The 22,210-nt window shown below is 36.7% G+C and overlaps 1 protein-coding gene across 2 annotated transcripts in view; it reads left to right on the top strand.

Annotated features, from left to right (window-relative positions):
• CEP162 (centrosomal protein 162) overlaps positions 1–22,210 on the top strand; it is a 119,402-nt gene that overhangs the window by 33,681 nt on the left and 63,511 nt on the right. For both annotated transcript variants that reach the window (XM_030315925.1, XM_030315924.1), the window contains exons 9-13: positions 6,347–6,460; positions 10,717–10,908; positions 11,502–11,583; positions 16,250–16,532; positions 17,414–17,675. In XM_030315925.1, the coding sequence (XP_030171785.1) occupies positions 6,347–6,460; positions 10,717–10,908; positions 11,502–11,583; positions 16,250–16,532; positions 17,414–17,675 (933 nt within the window). The remainder of the gene's footprint in view (positions 1–6,346; positions 6,461–10,716; positions 10,909–11,501; positions 11,584–16,249; positions 16,533–17,413; positions 17,676–22,210) is intronic.

Genomic DNA, 22,210 nt, shown 5'->3' with positions numbered 1-22,210 from the left:
ATTTTTTAAAAATTGTTTTAAGTTTTATTTTGAAAGACACCAAGACAGCACAAGTGGGGGAGGGGCGGAGAGAGAAGAGACAGAATCCCAAGCAGGCTCCGTGCTGCCAGCACAAAGCCTGATGTGGGGCTCGAACTCACAAAACCATGAGGCCATGACCTGAGCCAAAACCAAGAGTCAGATGCTTAACTGCATGAGCCACCCAGGCACCCCACATGTCTCTCACTTTAAATCTGAGGCTAGAAATGATTAAGCTCAACGAGGAAGGCATGTCGAAAATCGAGATAGGCCATGATACACTTGATCATCCAAGAGTTCTGATAGAGATATATGATGAGATTCATGTTATTCCCATGCCCGTGTTTCATAACACAACATCCATTCTACAGCCCATGTATCAAAGAGTAATTTTGGTGTTTAAGTCTTACTTAAAAATTACATTTCATAAAACTATAGTTGGGCTAGTTAGTGATTCCTCTGATGGATCTGGGCAAAGTAAATTGAAACCTTCTGGAAAGGATTCACCATTCCAGATGTTATTAAGAACATTAAGGATTCATGACTTAGAGGAAGAGTGTTCCCAATATATAACAGGAGTTTGGAAGAAGTTGATTCCAACCCTTGTGGATGACTTGGAGTGGTTCACAATTTCAGTGGAGAAAGTTAAGTGCAAATGTGGCGGAAGCAGCAAGAAAATAAGAATTAGAAGTGGAGCCTGAATGTGTGACTGAATTGTTGAAACCTTAAGGTCAAACTTGAAGGGATGAGGAAAAGAAAGTAGATTCTTGAGATAGAATCTCATCCTGCTGAAGATGCTGTGAAGTTTGTTGAAATGACACAGCACAGGATCTAGAATATTACATAAGCCTCATTGATAAAGGGGCAGCAGGGTTTGAGAAGATCACCTCCAATTTTGAAAGAAGTTCTGTGGGTAAAGAAGTTCTCTATGCTACAGAGAAATCATTCGTGAAAGGAAGAGACAATTAATGTGTCAAACTTCACTGTCATCTTGGTTTAAGGAAGTACCACAGCCACCCCCACCTTTAGCAACCACTCCTGATCGATCAGCAGCCATCAGGACTGAAAGACCCTCCACCAGCAAAAAGATTACAACTTGCTAAGCTCAGATGATGGTAGTTTTTAGCAACAAACTAAAAATTTTTAGTTTAATTTTTAAAAATGGTATGTACACTATTTTCGATGTAATGCTATTGCACACTTAATAGAGTATAGTATGGTGTAAATACACCTTTTACATGCACTGAGAAACCAAAAAAATTAATTTGACTGGCTTTATTGCAATATTCGCTTTATTGCAGTGGTCTGGAATTGAACCTGCAGTATCTCTGAGTTATGCCTGTATATGATATTAAAAAACTAGATGTAGATAGTTACGTGCAGAAGAATAAAATTAGGCTCTTATCTCACCCCACATACAAAAGTCAACTCAAGATGGGTCAAAGGCTTAAATATAAAACCTGAAACTGTAAAATAACTAGAAGACATGAGAAAAAAGCTTCTTGGCATTGCGCTAGGGAATATTTTTTTAGATATGACCCCCAAAACACAACCAACAAAAGGGAAAATAGACAAATGAGATTGCATCAGGTTAAAATGCTGTCTAGCAGGGGCGCCTGGGTGGCGCAGTCGGTTAAGCGTCCGACTTCAGCCAGGTCACGATCTTGAGGTCCGTGAGTTCGAGCCCCGCGTCAGGCTCTGGGCTGATGGCTCAGAGCCTGGAGCCTGTTTCCGATTCTGTGTCTCCCTCTCTCTCTGCCCCTCCCCTGTTCATGCTCTGTCTCTCTCTGTCCCAAAAATAAATAAACGTTGAAAAAAAAAAAATTAAAAAAAAAAAAATGCTGTCTAGCAAAGGAAATAATCAGGTGAAAAGGCAACCTATGGAATGGAAGAAGGTATTTATAAACCATATTTCTGATAAGGAGTTGATACCCAAAATATGTAAGGAGCTCATGCAACTCAATATCAAAAAACCAGAGAACCCAATTAAAAGTGAGCAAAGGACCTGAATATAAGTCTTCAAAAGAAGACATACTAATGGCCAACAAACACATGAAAAGATGCTTAACTTAACTAATCATCAGGGAAGTGCAAATCAAATTAGATATCCCCTCCTACCTGTCAGATTGGCTGTTTATCAAAAAGACAGAAAATAACATGTTCGCGAGGATTTGGAGAGAATGGAATTTTTGTATGCTATTGATGGAATATAAATGGGTGCAGCTACTATGGGAAATAGTACGGTGGTTCCAGAAAAAAATTTAACATGGAACTACCTTATGACTTAGTAATCCCACTTCAGGGTATATATTTTAAAGAGATATCTGTACTCCCATGTTCACTGCACCGTCACTTACAATAGCCAAGGTATGGATACAACCTAAATGCCATTGACAGATGACCAATAATATGATAGTACACTGTGGAGGACATACTGCTAAGTGAAATAAGCTCGATGCAGAAAGACAAATACTGCACTGTTCTGTGAAAGGGAGGTATATGCAAATCAAGCTTCAAAGGCCAAAAGAGTCCTAAGACCAAAGGAAAAGGCTGACAAGTCCAGCTTGACAAGAAATCGTTTGTTAGGGAAACTTAGAGGGAGAAGCCTGTTTGTGCACCACAAGATGAGTAGATCTCCACAACTCTCCTCCTCCTTAGGACCTGCTTTTATAGCCCTCGAGGCTGGGAGTACATGCTGAGGGATGACTCAAGGGGAAAATGTATAAGAATATGTATGGATCAGCTTTGGTTTTCTTGTTCAACATTACTTTGGCTATTCAGGGTCTTTTGTGGTTCCATACAAATTTTAGGATTGTTTGTTCTAGCTCTGTGAAGAATGCTGGTGTTTTTTTGATAGGGATTGCATTAAATATGTAGATTGCTTTGGGTGCTATTGAATTTTAACAATATTCTTCCAATCCATGAGCATGGAATGTTTTTCATTTCTTTATGTCTTCAATTTCTTTCACAACCTTTGTATAGATTTCAGTGTATAGATCTTTTCACCTCTTTGTTTAGGTTTATTCCTAGATATTTTATGGATTTTTGTGCAATTGTAAATGGGATTGATTCCTTGATTTCTCTTTATGCAGCTTCATTATTGTTGTATAGAAATGCAACTGATTTCTGTACATTTATTTTATATCCTGTGACTTTGCTGAATTCATGGATCAGCACTAGCAATTTTTTGGTGGAGTCTGTTGGGTTTTCCACAATTCCAGACTTCAGGCTGTATTACAAAGTGTAATCAAAACAGTATGGTACTGGCACAAAAACAGACCCATAGATCAGTGGAACTGAATAGAGAACCCAGAAATGGACCCACAAATCTATGGCCAACTAATCCTTGATGAAGTAGGAAAGAATATCCAATGGAAAAAAGACAGTCTCTTCAGCAAATGGTGTTGGGAAAACTGGACAGAGACATGCAAAAGAATGAACCTGGACCACTTTCTTATACCATACACAAAAATAAACTCAAAATGGATGAAAGACATAAACATAAGACAGGAAGCCGTCAAAATCCTAGAGGAGAAAACAGGGAGCAACCTCTTTGACCTCAGCTGCATCAACTTCTTACTTGACATGTCTCCAGTGGCAAGGGAAACAAAAGCAAAAATGAACTATTGGGACCTCATCAAGATAAAAAGCTGCACTGCAAAGGAAACAACCAACAAAACTAAAAGGCATGGAAGAATATATTTACAAATGACATATTAGATAAAGGGTTAGTTTGCAAAATCTATAAAGAACTTTTCAAACTCAACACCCAAAAAACAATCCAGTGAAGAAATGGGCAAAAGACACGAATAGACACTTTTCCAAAGAAGACATCCAAGGGCTAACAGACACATGAAAAAAAATGCCCAACGTCACTCATCATGAGGGAAATACAAATCAAAACCACAATGAGCTGCCACTTCACACCTGTAAGAATAGCTAAAATTAACAACTCAGGCAACAACAGATGTTGGCAAGGATATGGAGAAAGGGGGGAACTCTTTTGCACTGCTGGTGCAATTGCAAACTGGTACAGCCACTCTAAAAAACAGTATGGAGGTTCCTCAAAAAATTAAAAACAGAACTACCTTACAACCCAGCAATTGCCCTATTAGGTATTTATCTAAAGGATACAAAAATGCTGATTTGAAAGGGCACACTCCCCCCAATATTTATAGCAGCACTACTGACAATAGCCAAAGTATGGAAAGAACCCAAATGTCCATCAACTGATGAATGGATAAAGAAGATATTGTGTGTGTGTGTGTGTGTGTGTGTGTGTGTGTGTGTGTATACACATACACACAATGGAATATTACTTGGTGATGAAGAAGAATGAAATCTTGCCATTTGCCACAATGTGGGTGGAATAAAGTATATTATGCTAAGTGAAGTCAGTCAGAGAAAGACAAATATATGATTTCCTCATATGTGGAACTTAAGAAACAAAACAATGAACATAGGAAAAGGGAAGCAAACATAAGATAAAAACCTAGAAGGAAACAAAACCATAAGAGACTCTAAAATACAGAAACTAATGGTTGCTGGTGGGGTGTTGGGTGGGGGAGTGGGCTAAATGGGCAATAGGCATTAAGGAGGGCACTTTTTGGGATGGCACTGGGTGTTATATGTAAGTGATGAATCACTAAATTCTTTCCTGAAATCATTAAAAAAATTAATAAAAATAAAAACTACAAAAGCTCACTCAAAAGAAATAAATAAGACATCCGTAGGAATGGATGAGTATGAAATTCCCAAATCCTCTCCTCTGAAACAGTAATAAGGATATTGGCTAAAACTCAACATTTGGGGGGTCCCTGGGTGGCTCAGTCAGTTAAGCTTTTGACTCTTGATTTTGACTCCAGTGATGATCTCACCATTCGTGAGATCAAGCCCTGTGTCAGGCTCCAAGCTGACAGCAAAGAGCCTACTTGGGGTTCTGTCTTCTCTCTCTCTGCCTGCTCCCCCTGCTCATGAGTGCTCACGCTCTCTAAACAAACAAACAAACACAAACAAACAAACACTAAAAAAAAATTGGTGTGGGTCGTAGTCCTATCTCCAGGGCAGATCAAGGACACTATGCCCCAAGAGTGTCCTTAAGGATGTGGTTAAGGAAAAGGAGAGAATGTTGATGTTGGAAGGCAGCTGTGCTCAAGAAGGTTTCAGCTCACAGAACAGTTATCATGGCAGGTGTGTCATGTTAGTCTTGTTCACACGTGCATGATCTCATTTATATGTGGAATCTAGGGGCGCCTGGGTGGCTCAGTCAGTTAAGTGGCCAACCGGCTAGGGTCATGATCTCACAGTTCGTGGGTTCAAGCCCCAGGTCAGGCTCTGTGCTGACAGCTCAGAGCCTGGAGCCTGCTTCAGATTCTTTGTCTCCCTCTGTCTCTGCCCCTGCCCTGCTCATGCTCGCTCTCTCTCTCTCTCTCTCTCTCTCAAAAATAAACATTAAAAAAAAACTTTATGTGTGGAATCTAAAAATGTTACACTTGTAGAAATGAGAGTAGAATGATGGTTACCAGGAGCTAGGGGAAAGGGATATGGGAAGATGTTAGTTAAGGAGTACAAAGTTTCAGTTATACAAGAGAAGTAAGTTTTGGAGATCTAATGTACAACAGCATGATTATACTTAATACTTGAAATTTGATAAGAGGGGAAATCTGAATTGTTGTCACCATACGCACACACAAAAGGTAACTATATAAGGTAATGGATATATTAATTAACTTGATTGTGGTCATTATTTCACAGTGTATACATATGTCAAAACATCAAATTTACACATTAAATATATACAATTTTTTGAGTTTATTTATTTATTTTGAGAGGGAGCGAGCCTGCACAAGTGAGAGAGGGAAAGAGAGAGAATCCCTGTCAGCACGGAGCCCATCACGGGGCTTGAACTCAGGAGCCATGAGATCATGCCCTGAGCCATAGTCGGACGCTTAGCCAACTGAAGCCACTCAGGTGCCCCAAATATATACAATTTTTAACTGTCAACTATATCTCAATAAAGTTTAGCTGTCAACTATATCTCAATTTTTAACTGTCAACTATATCTCGACTATATCTCAAAAAGGAGTGGGGAGAATACCTTTTTGTTATTTTTCACGGGCCCTTTGCATCCCACACATAAATGTACATTAGATTTGTATATAAGTATAGTTATGTGTGTTAATGTGATCATACTTATTACAGATATATGATTATATACTCCTTACATGTAAATATCTTTGTTTTTATACAGCTTGCATATGATTAAAATACTAAATTGAAGGAACTGTACAATTCCTCTAATTTTTTTTTTTTTTTTATATTGTTCTAGTGGTACTGCTTGATTCCTTAGACTCTGTTGCAGAGGTCAACCTTGATGAACAGGACAGAGCAACTAAGCCAAAGTCCCTGCCAGAAATGACTGATAATGAAATGACAGGAACAGGTAAAAGTGAAAAACTGTTCTCTAAATACGTAGGAGTTTATGACTAAATGACTTTATTTCTAGATAAGGAAATATAATATATAATAATATATGTAATAGCTATATCAACAATAAAAATTTAAATCCCACATTTTTTACCATATTTAACAACCTAAGTAATCTGAATTTGATAATGGTGACACTTAATGCTACTAGGCCAAGTAAAGTCTGTTTTTAATAAAAACTTATTAATAAATGGATGAAAGCTGTTGATACAAAGTGTAATACTATAGGTAATATTAAATAATTTTCTCTGCCCCTCTAGAGTATTCTGTTAAATTTGGAACATGTAGGAGAAATGAGATTTTGGTCTTACTTTGCTTTTCCATTGTTTCCTCTGTGCAGGAAAAAGTTAAATCACATTCCAAAATTCTAATGTACATTGAACCATGCCTTTTCAAACTTGTAAAGCGGTGGAATCCTTACCTGCAAATGAAATCTCATGTACTATTCTCTGTGTAGATAAAAATGGTGTTTTATCAGTATAAATTTAAATGTTTACATTTATAATATTTATTTAAAAAGTTAGTGAGAACAGTAATGGTATTTTGAGTTTTTTAAAATCATAAGTTTCAGATATTTGTTATATTCTTTTTTTTAAGTTTATTTATTTTGAGAGAGAGAGAAAGAGAGCGTGAGTGGGAGAGGGTGAGAGAGAGAATCGCAGACACTGCACTGTCTGCACAGAGCCCATCACAGGGCTCAAACTCACGAGTGGTGACATCATGACCTGAGCCGAAATCAAGAGTCAGACGCTCAACTGGCTGAGCCACCTACGCACCCCAGATATTTGCTATATTCTTTTTTTGTTGTAGTTCTTGTATTATCATCAGACTTCTGATATGTTTGTATATTTTATGTTTGTTGTATAATGTAAAAAAAATCTTGGTTTACTGCATAAATGTTGCAAATGAGAACTTTTTAATCATCTTGCTTTGAAAGTCTCAGTTGACCAGTATGCTCAATGAAACCAATCCAGATACTTGGAACAAAAGAGCAATAGAAATGATAAATCACTAGTGAACTCTAAACATCTGCTTGCATTTGATTTTTATTTTATTTTATTTTTTATTTCTTCTTTTTTATTGGAGTATAATATACCCATCGAAAAGTTCATGTATCATAATAGTGCCACCTGATGAATTTTCATAGCATGAATACACCCATGTAACCAGTAACCAGATCAAAAAACAGAGGACAGAGTCCACTCAAGGTCTTATTTGTAGTTACTGCTGTTCCAAAAGTCACCACTATCTTGTTTCATCCACTTCCATTTAAAAATATAAGTATGAAAGTAAAAAAATTACAACAAAATCATGTTATTCATTTGCTTGTTATTACCCAGTTGAATATTCACCATAATGAAAGCATGTGCTGAGCACATGTTCTTCAGTCTTACTGTTTAAGTAGATGTCACATATGTGTTATGATAGTCAACCTTACATGCAGTTTTCAGTAAGTTGATATGAATTCTATAACTCTTACATTTTTAAAAAAATATTTATTTTTGAGAGAGAAAGAGGGAGTGAGGGAGGGGCAGAAGGAGGGAGAGGGCAGAGGATCTGAAGCAGGCTCTGTGCTGACAGCAAGAGATCCCTATGCGGGGCTCAAACTCATGAACCTTGAGATCACGACCTCAGGCAAAGTCGGACACTTAACCATCTAAGCCACCCAGGTGCCCCGGGATTAATTCTTTTAAAAAGAGCAATATAGAATTAAAGCTTTTCTAATCAGTGATACGTTATAGGAAATTCATATATATACAGAATGGTCAGAGGAACTGCATTCTAAGATGTACATGAAAACAAAGCAGGAGGCCAAAGTTATTACTCTGATGGTTTTCAAAATATTCCGTAAATGGCACATTGGAATGTGCAGATTAATTTCTATTTTTATGTGTTAAAGAACAATTTAAAATGAAATTTCAATCAAACATCTGTAGAATCCATGATTTTCTCTGAGAAACTATGATTTTGTAAAACATGGTATGAAAACCACTGCTGTAGGTTATAAACAATTTTTTTTTAAGGTATTGCTGAATGTAAAAACTCTAGTAAGATGATTCAAGCAGTTTTATAAAGGTGTAGTTTTTTGGTGTTATTTCTTAAATGTTCTTGACTCAGAAATAATTTATTACTGGAGGATATATGATCTTATTGTCATATAGCCTTAGATTTGTATTTCCAGCCTTGCCAGTTATCAGCTGTGTGACACTGGACAATTAATGCTTCTAAGCCTGTTTCCTCTTCTTTAAAATGAGACCTTGTGTTGGTCAACTGAGGGAATGTGTAGTGCCTAGTATATTGTTAAGATTCAACAAGCAGTAGCAACTATATGGTTCTCATCACTGTTATTTATATCAACCCTTATTAATGGTAGAAATCATAATAAAAAACCTGAAGGCATACAGTATAAATACTTATTAGTTGTGGGGTATTGAGTTTACCTACTATTTCAAAAATACACTTGAAAATCTTCAAATCAGCATCTGAACTTGGGTTAAGAACTGAAAAATGAGAAGGTTGTTTTGTTTTTTACCACTTTCTTCTAGAATTAAGCAACCTCAGTTTAGTTGATACATTCTCAAAGATCATCTTTTTAAAAAGGTATTACTTTTGAAATTCTTTGTGCTTTATTGTTTTAGAAAGGTTGGTAACTGTGAAAATGGGGGCCAGATCCAGCTTTTTGCTTATTTTCATTTGTCTCATGGGCAGGTACCCTTTTGTGCAATGACTGCATGACAGGAGCAGTCCCAGGATGACAGTATTACTTCACGACTAGATCCTTGTCTCTGCACCAGAGGATTTGACATTTGTCAACTTCCTAAAGTAGAAAAATTAGGGAGCTTTTAACTTGTAATAATATATAAAATAACTACATAAAGTCCTTTCTTTGTAAGGTAAAAAGCAGAGAAGTCAGCCCTTTGCTGATGAAGCTACATCTATTTTATTTTTAAGCACTATATGATTAATCATGAGTATCAGCAGAGGAGGAGACTACTCACCCTTTTTCTTTTCTTTTTCCCCACTCTTCTATGACTCTTTTATCCTTTTCTCTAATTTTGAAAATTACAGCATTGGTAGTAAAAGGTACAAAATGAGTAAGAAAAATACTTACAAAATTTTAGATCATTATTGTCATATTGTCTTAAAATTCTTTTTTCCAGAATTTATTTATCAATTGGTAGGAGGAGGAGAAGGTTAATAGGGAAGGAAGAGTGAACGAAGGCATCAGGTTTTCTATTTTGGATGACTGGGTGAATAGTAATACCATTCCCAAAATACTGATAGTAGAACAAGTTTTGTTGGGGAATACAATTAATTCAGTTGGGAATATGCTAGATTTGATTTACTTATAGAACAGTGTATATATCTGTTAGAAGGTGTAATATTCAAAAAAGAGGTAAGGACAAAAGACATAGATTTGGGTGTCACAAGCATATGGGTAATAGTTGAGCTAAGGGTCTTGATGAAATTAGCCAGCTCAAAAAAAAAAGATAAGTGAGAGGTTTAAAAAAGAGGGCTAAAGATGGGACCCTGAGATGAACCATTTACCAGAAAGCACAAAGAGGTAGCCATCAGAGTGCTGGGAAGCACAGGAAGAAGAGGCTATACAAAAGAAGCAGTTTCCAGGAAAGCACGGTGTCAGACGTCTCACAGGGTTGGAGAAATTGAAGATGGCTAGATGTGACTATTAGAAAATTACTTTTGATTATAACAGCTTTAGCAGGATATTGGAACACATACTGGATTGCAGAGTTAGAGGAGTGAATTTCAGTTAAAGAAATGCAGACTGTAGGATACTTGGTGGCACTGGGAAGCAGAGAGAGAGTACAAAAGTGAGAGAGAATGGTAATGGTAAGGGAAAGACAGAATTCTTGAACGATTTTGTCAGGAAATTTAGGGATAGTTGTATCCAATGTAATGGGGTTGATTAAGGGTAGTAGGAAGAGAAGGCAGTAACCAGTGGAATCAGAGTTCACAGTTATCATGTCAGGACACATCTTACCTTGCTAAAGAGTTTTTGAGCATTACGTTTTCATACTGGTAGGCTATAGCTACGTATTACCAATGTTTGTATTTAACTCTTGTGTTTATAATGTTGCTGTTGTCCTACAACCTTGTTCACCATTCCTAACACACTAACGGATGCTATTAGTGGCTTATGTTTCTCACGTATGTGTGTGATTATACTGGAGATTACATTTATTTCAACAGGTGTTTCTTATGGACAAAGCAATAGTGACATTGAAGCTCTACATCAGGCTTATTGTCAGGTAGCCCAGTCTTTGGGAGATACAGATGAACAAAGGATTGAGAGTAATGCATTGGAAAATATCAAGAGCTCAGTGAAAGATTATCCTCAAGAAAATGAAGAGTCCTCTAAAAACATCTCTACTACAGAATCTGGTAAAAGTTAATTTGAGACCCTCTCTGAAGAGTTTCTCTTGTGGTATAATTTAAATAGTTTGCTATAGTGATTGTTTCTCAATCTCTGAATTTAATTTAAAAGGTTTGCTGAAATGAAATTTGGGAATCAGTAGTTTAACTATAAAGTTAGAGCTGAACACAAGATAAAATTTCACTTCCTCTTTCAGTATGCCTTGACCAAATCAGAAAATCACCTAAGTGTTTGCACATTTTTTATGCTTTTCCTTATGCATATACTAAAGTAATTTTTTAAATAGAGAATAGTATTTGGGGATCAACTAAATAATATATTTAACAAATGTGTGTGCATGTATGGACATACCCATACGCATATATTTGATATTCATGTAGATGGATACATCAAATATATAGATATATATATTTCAAATATAAAAATCAAAGGAGATTTTCTTGGTACAAGTAAGTTTATAGTGGGAAACTGGGTTTACTGTATATATCATTTTGTTAGTTCTGTTGGTCAGAAAAAAATGTAATCTTAGTGGGATTAGACATTAAATTAAGCAATTCACATAATTTCGGGGGTTGCTATTTTAACTTTTTTTCCCTCTTAGATCTGCCCACGGTAGAGGAGTTGATGAAACCTATCAGAATAGATTCTTTTGGTGTCAGTGGTTTTGATTTACAACCTGTCAGGTATGAGATTTTTTGGAATGGATTATACAGATTGTTTATTTGCTTATTGTTTTACTACTGGAAACTTTTAGAATCATTTGTTCTGCATACTCATTCCAAGTGAATGATTTAACGAGTAGCTTATATGAGTCTACCTTTGAGTCACTGCTCTCCTTATTAGTAGTTCTTACTCAGTTTATCAAAATTCTTCTAGTGCTAAAATTAAAAAATACTTTAAAAATAGATGCCACTAAAAAAACGTTTGCTGCCATCAAGTATGCTAAAGGCTTTTTTACTGAAAACTAAAATCCTTTCAGCTTTAAATAGCTCAGGGCAGTTGATTTGAATTCTATTCTGTATGAGTCATAGATTTGCTTATTTATAAACCAGTTAGCTTTGTACTTAGTCATAGACCAGCCATCGTTTTTCAGGGTAAGATTTTTGGTCACAGGAGCAGTGGGCTTCATGAAAATGCACCAGCACCAGTACATCTTAATGGAAGCTTGTGGGACCTTCCTGTCATTCTCCAGCACAGAGTAGCACGTTACAGTAACCTTGCATTTGTGTCACATCTATTAGAGTGTCACATCCATCATTTCATGTGATCCTCATAACAAATAGGTCAGGCATCTTTATTCGCATCATTCAGGTGTTGGAACTGAGGTAAATCAGTTTAGTAGTGGAGCTCTCACAAGAACCAGGTCATGAAGATGGTGGTGGTGGCAGTGGTGGTGATGATAATAATGATAACAGCTGACGTTTTTATCACACGCTTACTGTGTGTGCAAAGTTCTTTACATCTTTGCATTTTAGATTTCTTTTAATCTTACAGCAACTCTATGAGTTATATTTTATTATTATCCCCATTGCATAGATAAGGAAACTGAGGCTTAAAGAAGTTAAATAAATTGCCCAAGATCGTATGGTTATGTAGGGGTGCCTGGGTGGCTTTGTTGGTTAAGTGTCCGACTCTTGATTTCAGCTCAGGTCATGATCTTCTGGTTTGCGAGAAGTTGGGCTCTGCACTGAGAGCATGAAGCCTGTTTGGGATTCTCTCTCTCCCTCTGTCTCTGCCCTTCACTCAATCACATGCGTTTGCTCTCTCTCTCTCTCTCTCTCTCTCTCTCTCTCTCTCTCTTTCTCTGCCTCTCTCTCTCAAAATAAATAAACTTGAAAGAAAAACAAAGATCATGTGGTTATAACCAGGAAACACAAGAAATATTTGTGTGTTTTAACAACTTACATTGTCAGATCTCTGATCTCCATGAAATATTTCTGTGAAAAGCCTGTCATCCATTCCTGTATTTATTTGTTCATTTGTGTTTTCAGCAGACACAGTTTGAGCCCTTCCTTGTACTACATCCTCACCATGTAAATCCACTTGTAGTGATTTCTCATCCTGTTTCTGCGTTTGTGCTAGTTGAGAGAAAGTGACACAATGAAGCTTACACTAAAACCCATCTACTTGAATGCTTAGTATTCTCCCACTGATCTGCAGCACTAGATAGTATTTTTTAAAGGGCAGACTATTCTCCCTTACTGCTGTTTGGGACTGTGTTGGTGTTAATGAAGAGATTTTTTTACACATCTTGTGTGTTTGCTGGCATAGGTGGAATCATTTTACTACTGTAAATTCTAAATATAATTTTTTTCGTTTTTGTTTAAAAGCTAAAAACAAGTATACTTACATTAAAGCCATAACAATAATTACCAAAATGTCAGTGGTATAAACTAGTACACATATCTGAAACCTCTTTAGTAAACTGTAAATAATCTCAGCTGATATAGCAAATAAGTCCTTAAAATTTTAGTAGCTAAACATCATAAAAAATGTATTTCTTGCTTGTGTCATAATCCCATGTGTGTCAGTGGGGTTGGAGTAGGACTCTACTCCACATAGTCATTTAGGGACCCAGGCTACTTAAAACACATGGTTTTAAGGTTGTCATGGCCTCATTCAACCAGTTGATAAAGAAAAAAGATAATTTAGCACAATTCTTTTTAGCTGCCTCAACAGAGAAATATTACATCACTTCATATTCTACTGGTAAGAACTAGCACATCTAGCAAATTGGGTCCAAGAGGGCTGGGAAATATGATCTGCTTGTGTGCTCAGAAAGAGAAGTAAATGAGTTTAATAGGCATCTAATTAGTCTCTACCAGAATCTGCCCTTTTAATAGCCAAATATCCATTTTACTCACCTTCATACAAAGACCCACTATCCCCTCCCCAAAGCAAATAGCCCAAAGTCTCATACAGGACCCTGTCCATCTAAAAGGCCAGGATTTTCAGGTGGAGCATAGTCTTCTCCATCAGGTTTGAATGCAGCTCTTCAGTGTCTACTAATCTGTGAATTAAAAGCACAAGTTCTGTACTTGATCCAATATATGATGGCGAAACTGCAACAAATACTCCCATTCAGAAGGGAAATATATGAGGAAAATACAGCAATCAGTAATGCAACCTTGAAGTCCACTGGAAACGCCTTGTAAGGATATTTACACCCTTGGCCACAACTGAAGTCGGTTTTGCAGGGAGGCTGTGCCCATCTTGGAGGATGCATTCCTTTTTTAGTCCACCTCCTACTACCAGGTGGTTTTAGGTCTCCCAAACAAATCTCTGGCTTTTTTTTTTTTTTTAATGTATGGTTGTAGTTTCTTTATTATTATAGTTTGTTCAAAAAGTTTAGTGGGTGGTGAGGGGTGGGGCGCCTGGGTGGCTCAGTCGGTTAAGTGTCTGACTTTAGCTCAGGTCATGATCTCACAGTTTGAGTTAGAGCCCCAAATCGGGCTCTGTGCTGACAGCTTAGAACCTGGAGCCTACTTCAGATTCTGCCTCCCTCTCTGTACCCCTTCCCTGCTCTCTCTCTCTCTCTCTCTCAAAAATAAACATTAAAAAAAAGTCTTAAAAAATAAATTTAGTAGAGCTTCTGATTTATTTTGTTCCAGTCAGTCCCTTGTGCCAGTAACTACACTTAATTTTCTAGACAGAGGCTTTAAATCTGCTTTAAGTCTTTGCTTTTTTTGCCCCCCTTTTTTTCCTGTCAATTCAGTCGCAGCTGTTTGGATATTATTGGGAACAATAACGTTAAGTGAAGATGACCCCTTTAATATGATCTTTGTCAAAGGACTGAGTAACTTTTCAACTGAGAAGTCTCATGAAATCCTGCATTTTTCAATGCCAAATCTTACTCTTTTGAGTCTATGCTCTTTACAAAGTGAATCTATGAGGCCCTTAATTTCTCGACTCCCTCTGTTCCCTTTTATTTTTTCTTACAAACTGGCCCTTTTTAAATCTGAGCTCATGTCTTTCTTATAATATCTAGTCAAACGTAGCCAACAGTAGCTAGCGCTTAGAAATTCTCCTGCTATTTTTCTTAGTATCCCAGACTCAGTAGCTATGTGATCTGCCTTATAAACTATTGTAGGTAACAGTTTGGCAAATGTTTTGTCAATGTAAAACATGGGTTGCCACTTCTCCAGCTTTTAGCATAAGTTTCCTTGCCACCCCAAACCCAGCCACTAAGCCAATGACACATATCTTAGGTTCTTGTCACCATAGCGCTCACGTTCTAAAGGCAAGAACTAGTAAGCGGCCCCAGCTAGATGCAGGATGGCAAGGAAACATAATTTAGTTAGTATGCAGGAAGAACAGGAAACAGTTTTGATAACTTCTAGCCAGATTCTGCTACCATGAAGAAGGAAAGAACTATTATATTTTCTAATGATTCCAACTACTTTAGAAAATTCTCACAATTACTGAGAAACCAGTCTATCTCATATGAAAATAGTAGCCTCTTAAACTTTATTTTATAAATGACATTATCTTATAAATTATAAAATTAAATGACCTAATAGACCATGATTATGTAGTTTGAAAATAACAATATCCCTATTTTTGGAGCCCCTATAATATACTGATATTTAACCACATTTAGAAAATGTCCTTAAGGGATATTTTTTCTCTATTTTAAAAATTGAATGGTCTGAAATGTTGCATTGTATTTAATTATTTTAAACCACAGAAATGATTTTTCTCTAAATACTAGTGATTTTCATGTTTTACTTAAAAATTTTTCCTCTACTGTGATGAAATTTATGCTTTTTAATATTTATATTCTATTTCTCACTGACATAAATTATGATTACTTCTTTAGTTTCTTGTAAAAATGTGTAAAATCTTTTTCCTGCCTCAAATGCATGTTGACTTTATAAGGTATTATGGATAATTGATATATTACACAAAGGTCATTTAGAGATTCATTTTTTATTTTTTCTTACACTAAAACCATCTCAGTCTTGTTTTGTTTGGCTTTCCTTTGAAGTAGGTCTCAGAGTTATCCATGTAATTCTTTATATTATACTGCATTAAAATTACATTATCTGAAATTTAAAACAGTTATATGACACTATGTGAGCATACTCTGTCAGCCAGAATTACAAATAATGTATTTAACATTCAGGACATAATTTGAATAGTTATAAATATCAAATGTATTTAATATTATGTATAAATAACATTATACATATTAAAATATAAATCTTATATTTTGTGTGTGTGTATATGTGATATATATAGTGTGTGTATATGTATGTGTGTGTGTGTGTGTGTGTGTGTGTGTGTGTGTCTGTATAAAACTGGTATTTGAGGAGTCACCTAAGGTTCATGCTCTGTTTTGTTTTATAGCTATAAGAAACTGGCTGATAGTAAGGAAACTGAATTTGTTAGCCCTATACCCCTTAAGAGGAACCCAAATATTATATCTCAAGAATCACAAAATGTAAACCAACTTTTTGACAAAAATGAAGAGAATGTGGTTTTACAAAAGACAACAAATAAAGATAGAGAAAATAGCTGTCTAGGAGTAAATGCTACGGAAGAACATATAGATAAAATGTACCTTGATATTTTGAGGAAAAAAATATCTGTTGGTCCTCCATTATTGCCTCCGGATGACAAAGTAAATAAAGTAAGTGTTTATAATCTAAGTTGATTAGACATATTGAGAAATGAAGTTATGTAAATACTATTGATAAGTAGGTACTTCTTAAGCTGGTGGGACTGATTACATACTAGTCTCCACATAGATCCTGGATATTTGTGAGCAGTATTTATTACAACATCCTATAATCCCCAAATTGTAAAATACCACTATCTAGCATTCACTTTCTTTTGGAAGCCATTATTTACATTCTTCCTTTGTTTTTAGTAAGCATAGTCTAGAATTTGAGTAGCATAAGAAAATAAAGTTTATTCATCATTCTAATGCTTTTTATTTAATCTATCCAGTAGTGTGTATTTTGGAAAAGTAGATAAGTTGTCATTTACAAAAATGCTATCAGCAGCTGTTGAGAAAGTTGTATTTTACTGCTCCATTTTCTTCTGTTCTTGATCTATTCTGATTTATAGTTTCTTTGATCTTGGTATTTTAGTTTTATGGTTTTGAGTTATATGTTTACCATAAACCATCTGAAGTTTTTTGTGGAATAAGGCAGGGTATTAATAAATTTTTATCTTGAGAATTCTAGGGAAAAAAGATAAAATTTTATGTTATTTCAAAATATATTCCTCTCTGCTTTCCTCCTTCTTAATTCTAGTAATTACACGTCTTGCTTTCTGGCAAGCTTATTTTGTTTTATTCTTTTGCTTTGTTTTACTCCTGACTTTGAAGATGTGCTTCAAAATATTAAAATTCTGATGAGTGAGACTTTGAGAATTCTAATATGTAGTGGTTTGTCTTCTACAAACTATTATCTAGTAATCACTATGGTTTGCCATCTGTTAAATCTCCATTCACAGCTGTAGTTGAAGTTAATTTATATATCCTAAAGAGTTTCTACTTGCGTGCAGACTTTTAGATCTCAACTCAGTTCTGGCGAAGAAGGGGCTGTAACTGGTAAACATGAACCACACAAGAAGGCCAGAAGTGCACCTCCTGTACTTAAAAGAAAACCCCAGAGTGGATTATATGCATCAGTTAGGAGCTCAGGCTATGGCAAACCCAGTTCACCATTCAAGTCTTTTTCTACTCTTGAAAAGAAAACTTCAAAGGACATTATGAAAAGTAAAACTGTGAGATCCATTCCTACTTCAAATCAAGCTAGGAAAAAAGGTAATCATATGCTCTTTTCATATTATAGTTCTGTGCATATAGTGTATTATTTTATGGTCCTTGTTCTCTATGTTTCCTATTTATTTCTCTCCTTCTGTGAGCTTTTCTTCTTATAAAAAAAAATTAATATTCAGATAGTATATTCCATTCTGAAAGATTCATTAGATTTTGGCTTTCCAGAATGACACTTGTGAAGTATGGGAAATGAATAGACGATAGGAGAGTCAAACTTAACCTCATCTGGTTGACTTTGGAATATCCATTGTTTACCAGAGAAGACCTACAAATTCAGAATGCAAATGGCAAGCTACAAATGAAGGTTGATGTAGAGATTATTTGGATATTAGTTTCATATAGGCTGAGATAGGCAGGATGTTTTATATATCACATAATGCGTATTTTTATATATTGCAGTGCCTCTGTTAGTTATTTCCTAATGCAGTTCATTTACATTGACAGTAGGAAAGGGTAATTTTCAATTTAGAAGTCTATGCAGCTATTAAAAGAAACAGAAATGTTCATATCAAACCAACATTTCTGCTGCCTTTAAACTCCACTGAGGGGGGCACCTGGGTAGCTCAGTCGATTGAGCGTCTGACTTTGGCCCAGGTCATGATCTCACAGCTAGTGAGTTCGAGCCCCACATCAGGCTCTGTGCTGACAGCTCAGAGCCTGGAGCCTGCTTTGGATTCTGTGTCTCCCTCTCTCTCTGCCCCAACCCACTCGCATTCTGTCTCTCTCAAAAATAAATAAACATTAAAAAAATAAAGAAAGAAAAAAAACTCCAGTGAGGAAGGGGGAGCAATGGAGCCAGAAGCATTTCATCCTTTCCTTTATGATTAAATGTAATAGGTGACCAGTTTCATCATTGTTATATGGTGATAGTTGTCATGAGGAGAATTGTCCTCACTGGAAAATTCATTTCTAGCTTAAAATGTCTTTCCTTGCTTTTCCCTAAGACTATTAATTCCAGGACCACTTTGACTGTGTTTTAAATTCTTGAGGCATTAAATAGACTCTCTCCTGCCTTTGTATTTGTATGCCTTTGTATGTATTCGCTGCAGCAGCCTGTGCATCTCAGATGGAAAAGAAGGCCTGGGCTGATTTATGTGAGAGTAAAGGAGAAAACAGCAGCAGGAAGTAGTTATTCTGGACAGACAGGAATATGATTCTGTAGGATTAATGCAAGCATCCTTTCCTCCTGTTCTTAACCTGTGGACCTCCAGTTCCTTTCCCTACAAGGTCTTTTGTATTCTCTTATTTTCCTGTGGAACACCAACTTGTGACGTTGTCATCTACTTGTCACTAATTAACCATTCATTGGAACTAGTGCTTAATATTAAAAAAATAAACACTTGGGACATTTTTCAAATTTTAGTATGATCAAGAGAAGAATGAAAATTTTTCATTGATGTTTAGGAGTATTCATGCTAATTTTGTTTTTAGTATTATTTATTCTATTTATTTTAGATAAATTAATCCCCAACATTTTTGAAGTTTATTTTATCCAGATTCATTCATTTAACAAATGTTTTTGGAGCACCTGCTTTGGCCCAGGCACTATTAGGCCCTTGGGCTACCTCAGTGAGGGGCTACCTCACTTCCCCTCCCCCATCTTTGTGGAACTTTCATCTGATAAGGAGAGACATTTAACAGTAAGCATAATAAATAAGTAAATGATGTTACATGCTAAGGAAAAGTAAAAAGTAGAGGAAGTGTCAGTGGTGGAGTGCAGCAGGTCACAGCTTTAAATAGGATAGAGTAGGCCTCATTGAGAAGGAGCCACTGAACAAAGACTTGTAGGAGATAAGAGTATTGGCCATGTGGATACCTGGGGAATCATATTCCAGAAAGGTGAAATAACCATGCAGAAGTCTTAAAGTAGAAAAGAATATCTGGCATGTTTAAGGAACAGCATAGAAGCTTGTATCATGAGGGCAGAGTGAGTAAAGAGGGTAGTAGGAGATGAGATCAGAGAATCAAAAGTGCTGGAATGTATCAGTTTTTCTAGGGCATTTTAAAGACTTAGATTTTACGCTGAGTAAACAGGTGAGCCGCTGAAAAGCTTTGACATGGGAGTAACCTCATCTGACCTCTTTAGACAGATTTCTCTGGTAGTTGTGTTAAAGATCATATACATATAAATACATTCACATAGCATATGGGGCATGGGAAGAAGGACAGAAACCAGTGAGATGGTGATTTTAGGAATCTAGGCTAGAAGTGATGGGGCTCAAACCAGAGTGGTGGCAGTGGAGGTAATGAGAAGTGGTTGAATAAGGATATATTTAGAAGGTAGAACCAAAGGGCCACCTTTGAATAAGGATATATTTAGAAGGTAGAACCAAAGGGCCACCTGGGTGGCTTAGTTGGTTAAGCGTCCAACTTCAGCTCAGGTCATGATCTCATGGCTCATGGGTTCGAGCCCCACATCGAGCTCTGTGCTGACAGCTCGGAGCCTGGAGTCTGCTTCAGATTCTGTGTCTCCCTCTCTCTCTGCTCCTCCTCCGCTCATGTTCTGTCTCTCAAAAATAAATAAACATTAAAAAAAAGTAAAAAAAAAAAAAAAAAAAAAGAAGATAGAACCAAAAATCTAAAAAGATTGGTTTGGGGTTGTGAAAGAGGATTTCTGAATGATGCCAAAATTTTTGGCTTGAGTAGCTGGAAAAATAGAGTCACTGTCCAGCTGGGATGGAGAAGGCTTTGGTAGAGTAGATTTGGGGGTGGAAGGAAGATCAAGAGTATAGTTGATGAGATGATAATTTTGAAATGATCATTCTATATGCAAGTGGAGACAACAAGGAGCCAATTAGATTGAAAAGTCTAGACTATAAGAGGGAGGTGTGGACAGCAGATATGACTTGGGAGTTATTATTAAAACTAATATAGGTAGTTTTTAAAACGTGAGACTGACAAAGATTATCAAGAGAGAAGAGAGTGAGCATAGCTAGAGAAAAAAGCAAACCAAGGCCTAAGGAGTAACCTACAAAGAGAATACAGTGAGATTGGAGGAAACCTGAATATGTGGGATCCTGAAAGCTAACTGAAGAAAGGAGAATTTATTTCTCTATCAGTTGCTGCTGAAAGATAAAGGAAAGTAGAAACTGGGCACCGACCCTTGGGTTTAGCAAGGAGGAGGTCATCAGTAAACTGGACAGTTTCCATGGATATGTGGCTGTAAAATGCAAGTTGAATGAGAATAGGAGGGATTAGGAGAAATGGAATTGGATACTTAAGTTATAGACCACCCCGGAGCACAGCGTGTAGCTGGCATGGGAGGTGGAGTCAAGAAAAGCTTTTTGTTTTGCTTTTTTTTTAAGTGGCTGAAATAATAGCATGTCTAATAGTATGTTTATGCTTTTTGGAAAGATTGAGTAATTTATGGTAGAGGGGAAGAATTGCTACAATAATGTCCTTGAGTAGAGGAGCTATAAGCAAATCTACTGTTCAGTGGAAGGGTTGGCTCTAGATAGAGGCATGGACAGTTTATCTGTGGAAACAGATGGGAAGAGAGAAATGTAGGTACAGATACTGGTAGGTAGGTAGAAATGGTGAAAGAATATGGATGATTTCTTCTGATTGCTTCCATTTTCTCTAAGAAATAAAACATAATATCATTAGCTGGCATTGAGGATGGGGTAGGAGTGTTGGAGGAGAGAAGAGAAGATGGGAAATAGCCATCCTGAAGGACTAGAGTGCCAGCAGCAGAGTTCTCTTGTAGTTAGTGATTATGCATTTAAGTTGAATCAGGCAGCATGTTTGTGTGTGTGAGTGTGCGTGTCCACATTTTGCTGCGTGACTACAGGTGTTGGATAGTTGTATAGTTGGATTTATCAAGAAGAGTGGTTTCTGCCAAATGAGTGCAGTGTATGGAGAGAGGAGTAAGAAGGGAGCTTAATGGTGTATGTGGAATTCAGGTTGAGTAAGGAAGGAAGAAAGGAAATCGAGGGGTGTAGTACAGTATGCAACAGGTAGGATCAACTGACTGTGAGTCCTTGAGTAGAGCTGTCATGGAATCTAGTAATTGGTCAAGGGATTGTTGGAATCCAGGTACCAGAGGGCATGAAGTGGAAGATAGGAGTGATAGAGAGTAAATGCCTAAGACTGAGATCAGGAGTGATTATGTTACTGGTAATAGAAAAGGTCTAGACTGTACCAATGGAAGCAAATAGCTGAGGTGGAGAAGTGGAGTATAATGACCCAAAAGCCAGGGTTTGAAAGGATCACCTATGAGTGTATTGAAATTACTAAGAATGGGGGTGCCTGGGTGGCTCAGTTGGTTGAGCGTCCGACTTCGGCTCAGGTCATGATCTCACGGTTTGTGAGTTTGAGCCCCGTGTCGGGCTCTGTGCTGACAGCTCGGAGCTTGAAGCCTGCTGAGGATTCTGTGTCTCCCTCTCTCTCTGCGCATCCCTTACTAGGACTCTGTCTGTCTCTAAAATATAGAAATAAAAAAAAATAAAAAGTTTAAAAAAAATTAAAAAAAATTACTAAGAATGAAGACAGAAGTAATGTCACAGTTGATGGAAAAGAAA

This window comes from Lynx canadensis, chromosome B2 (genome assembly GCF_007474595.2).
Source record: "Lynx canadensis isolate LIC74 chromosome B2, mLynCan4.pri.v2, whole genome shotgun sequence".
Taxonomy (NCBI): Eukaryota; Metazoa; Chordata; class Mammalia; order Carnivora; family Felidae; genus Lynx; species Lynx canadensis.
The sequence above is the reverse complement of the archived record's forward strand: the minus strand, read 5'-3'. Positions and strand labels throughout refer to the sequence as shown.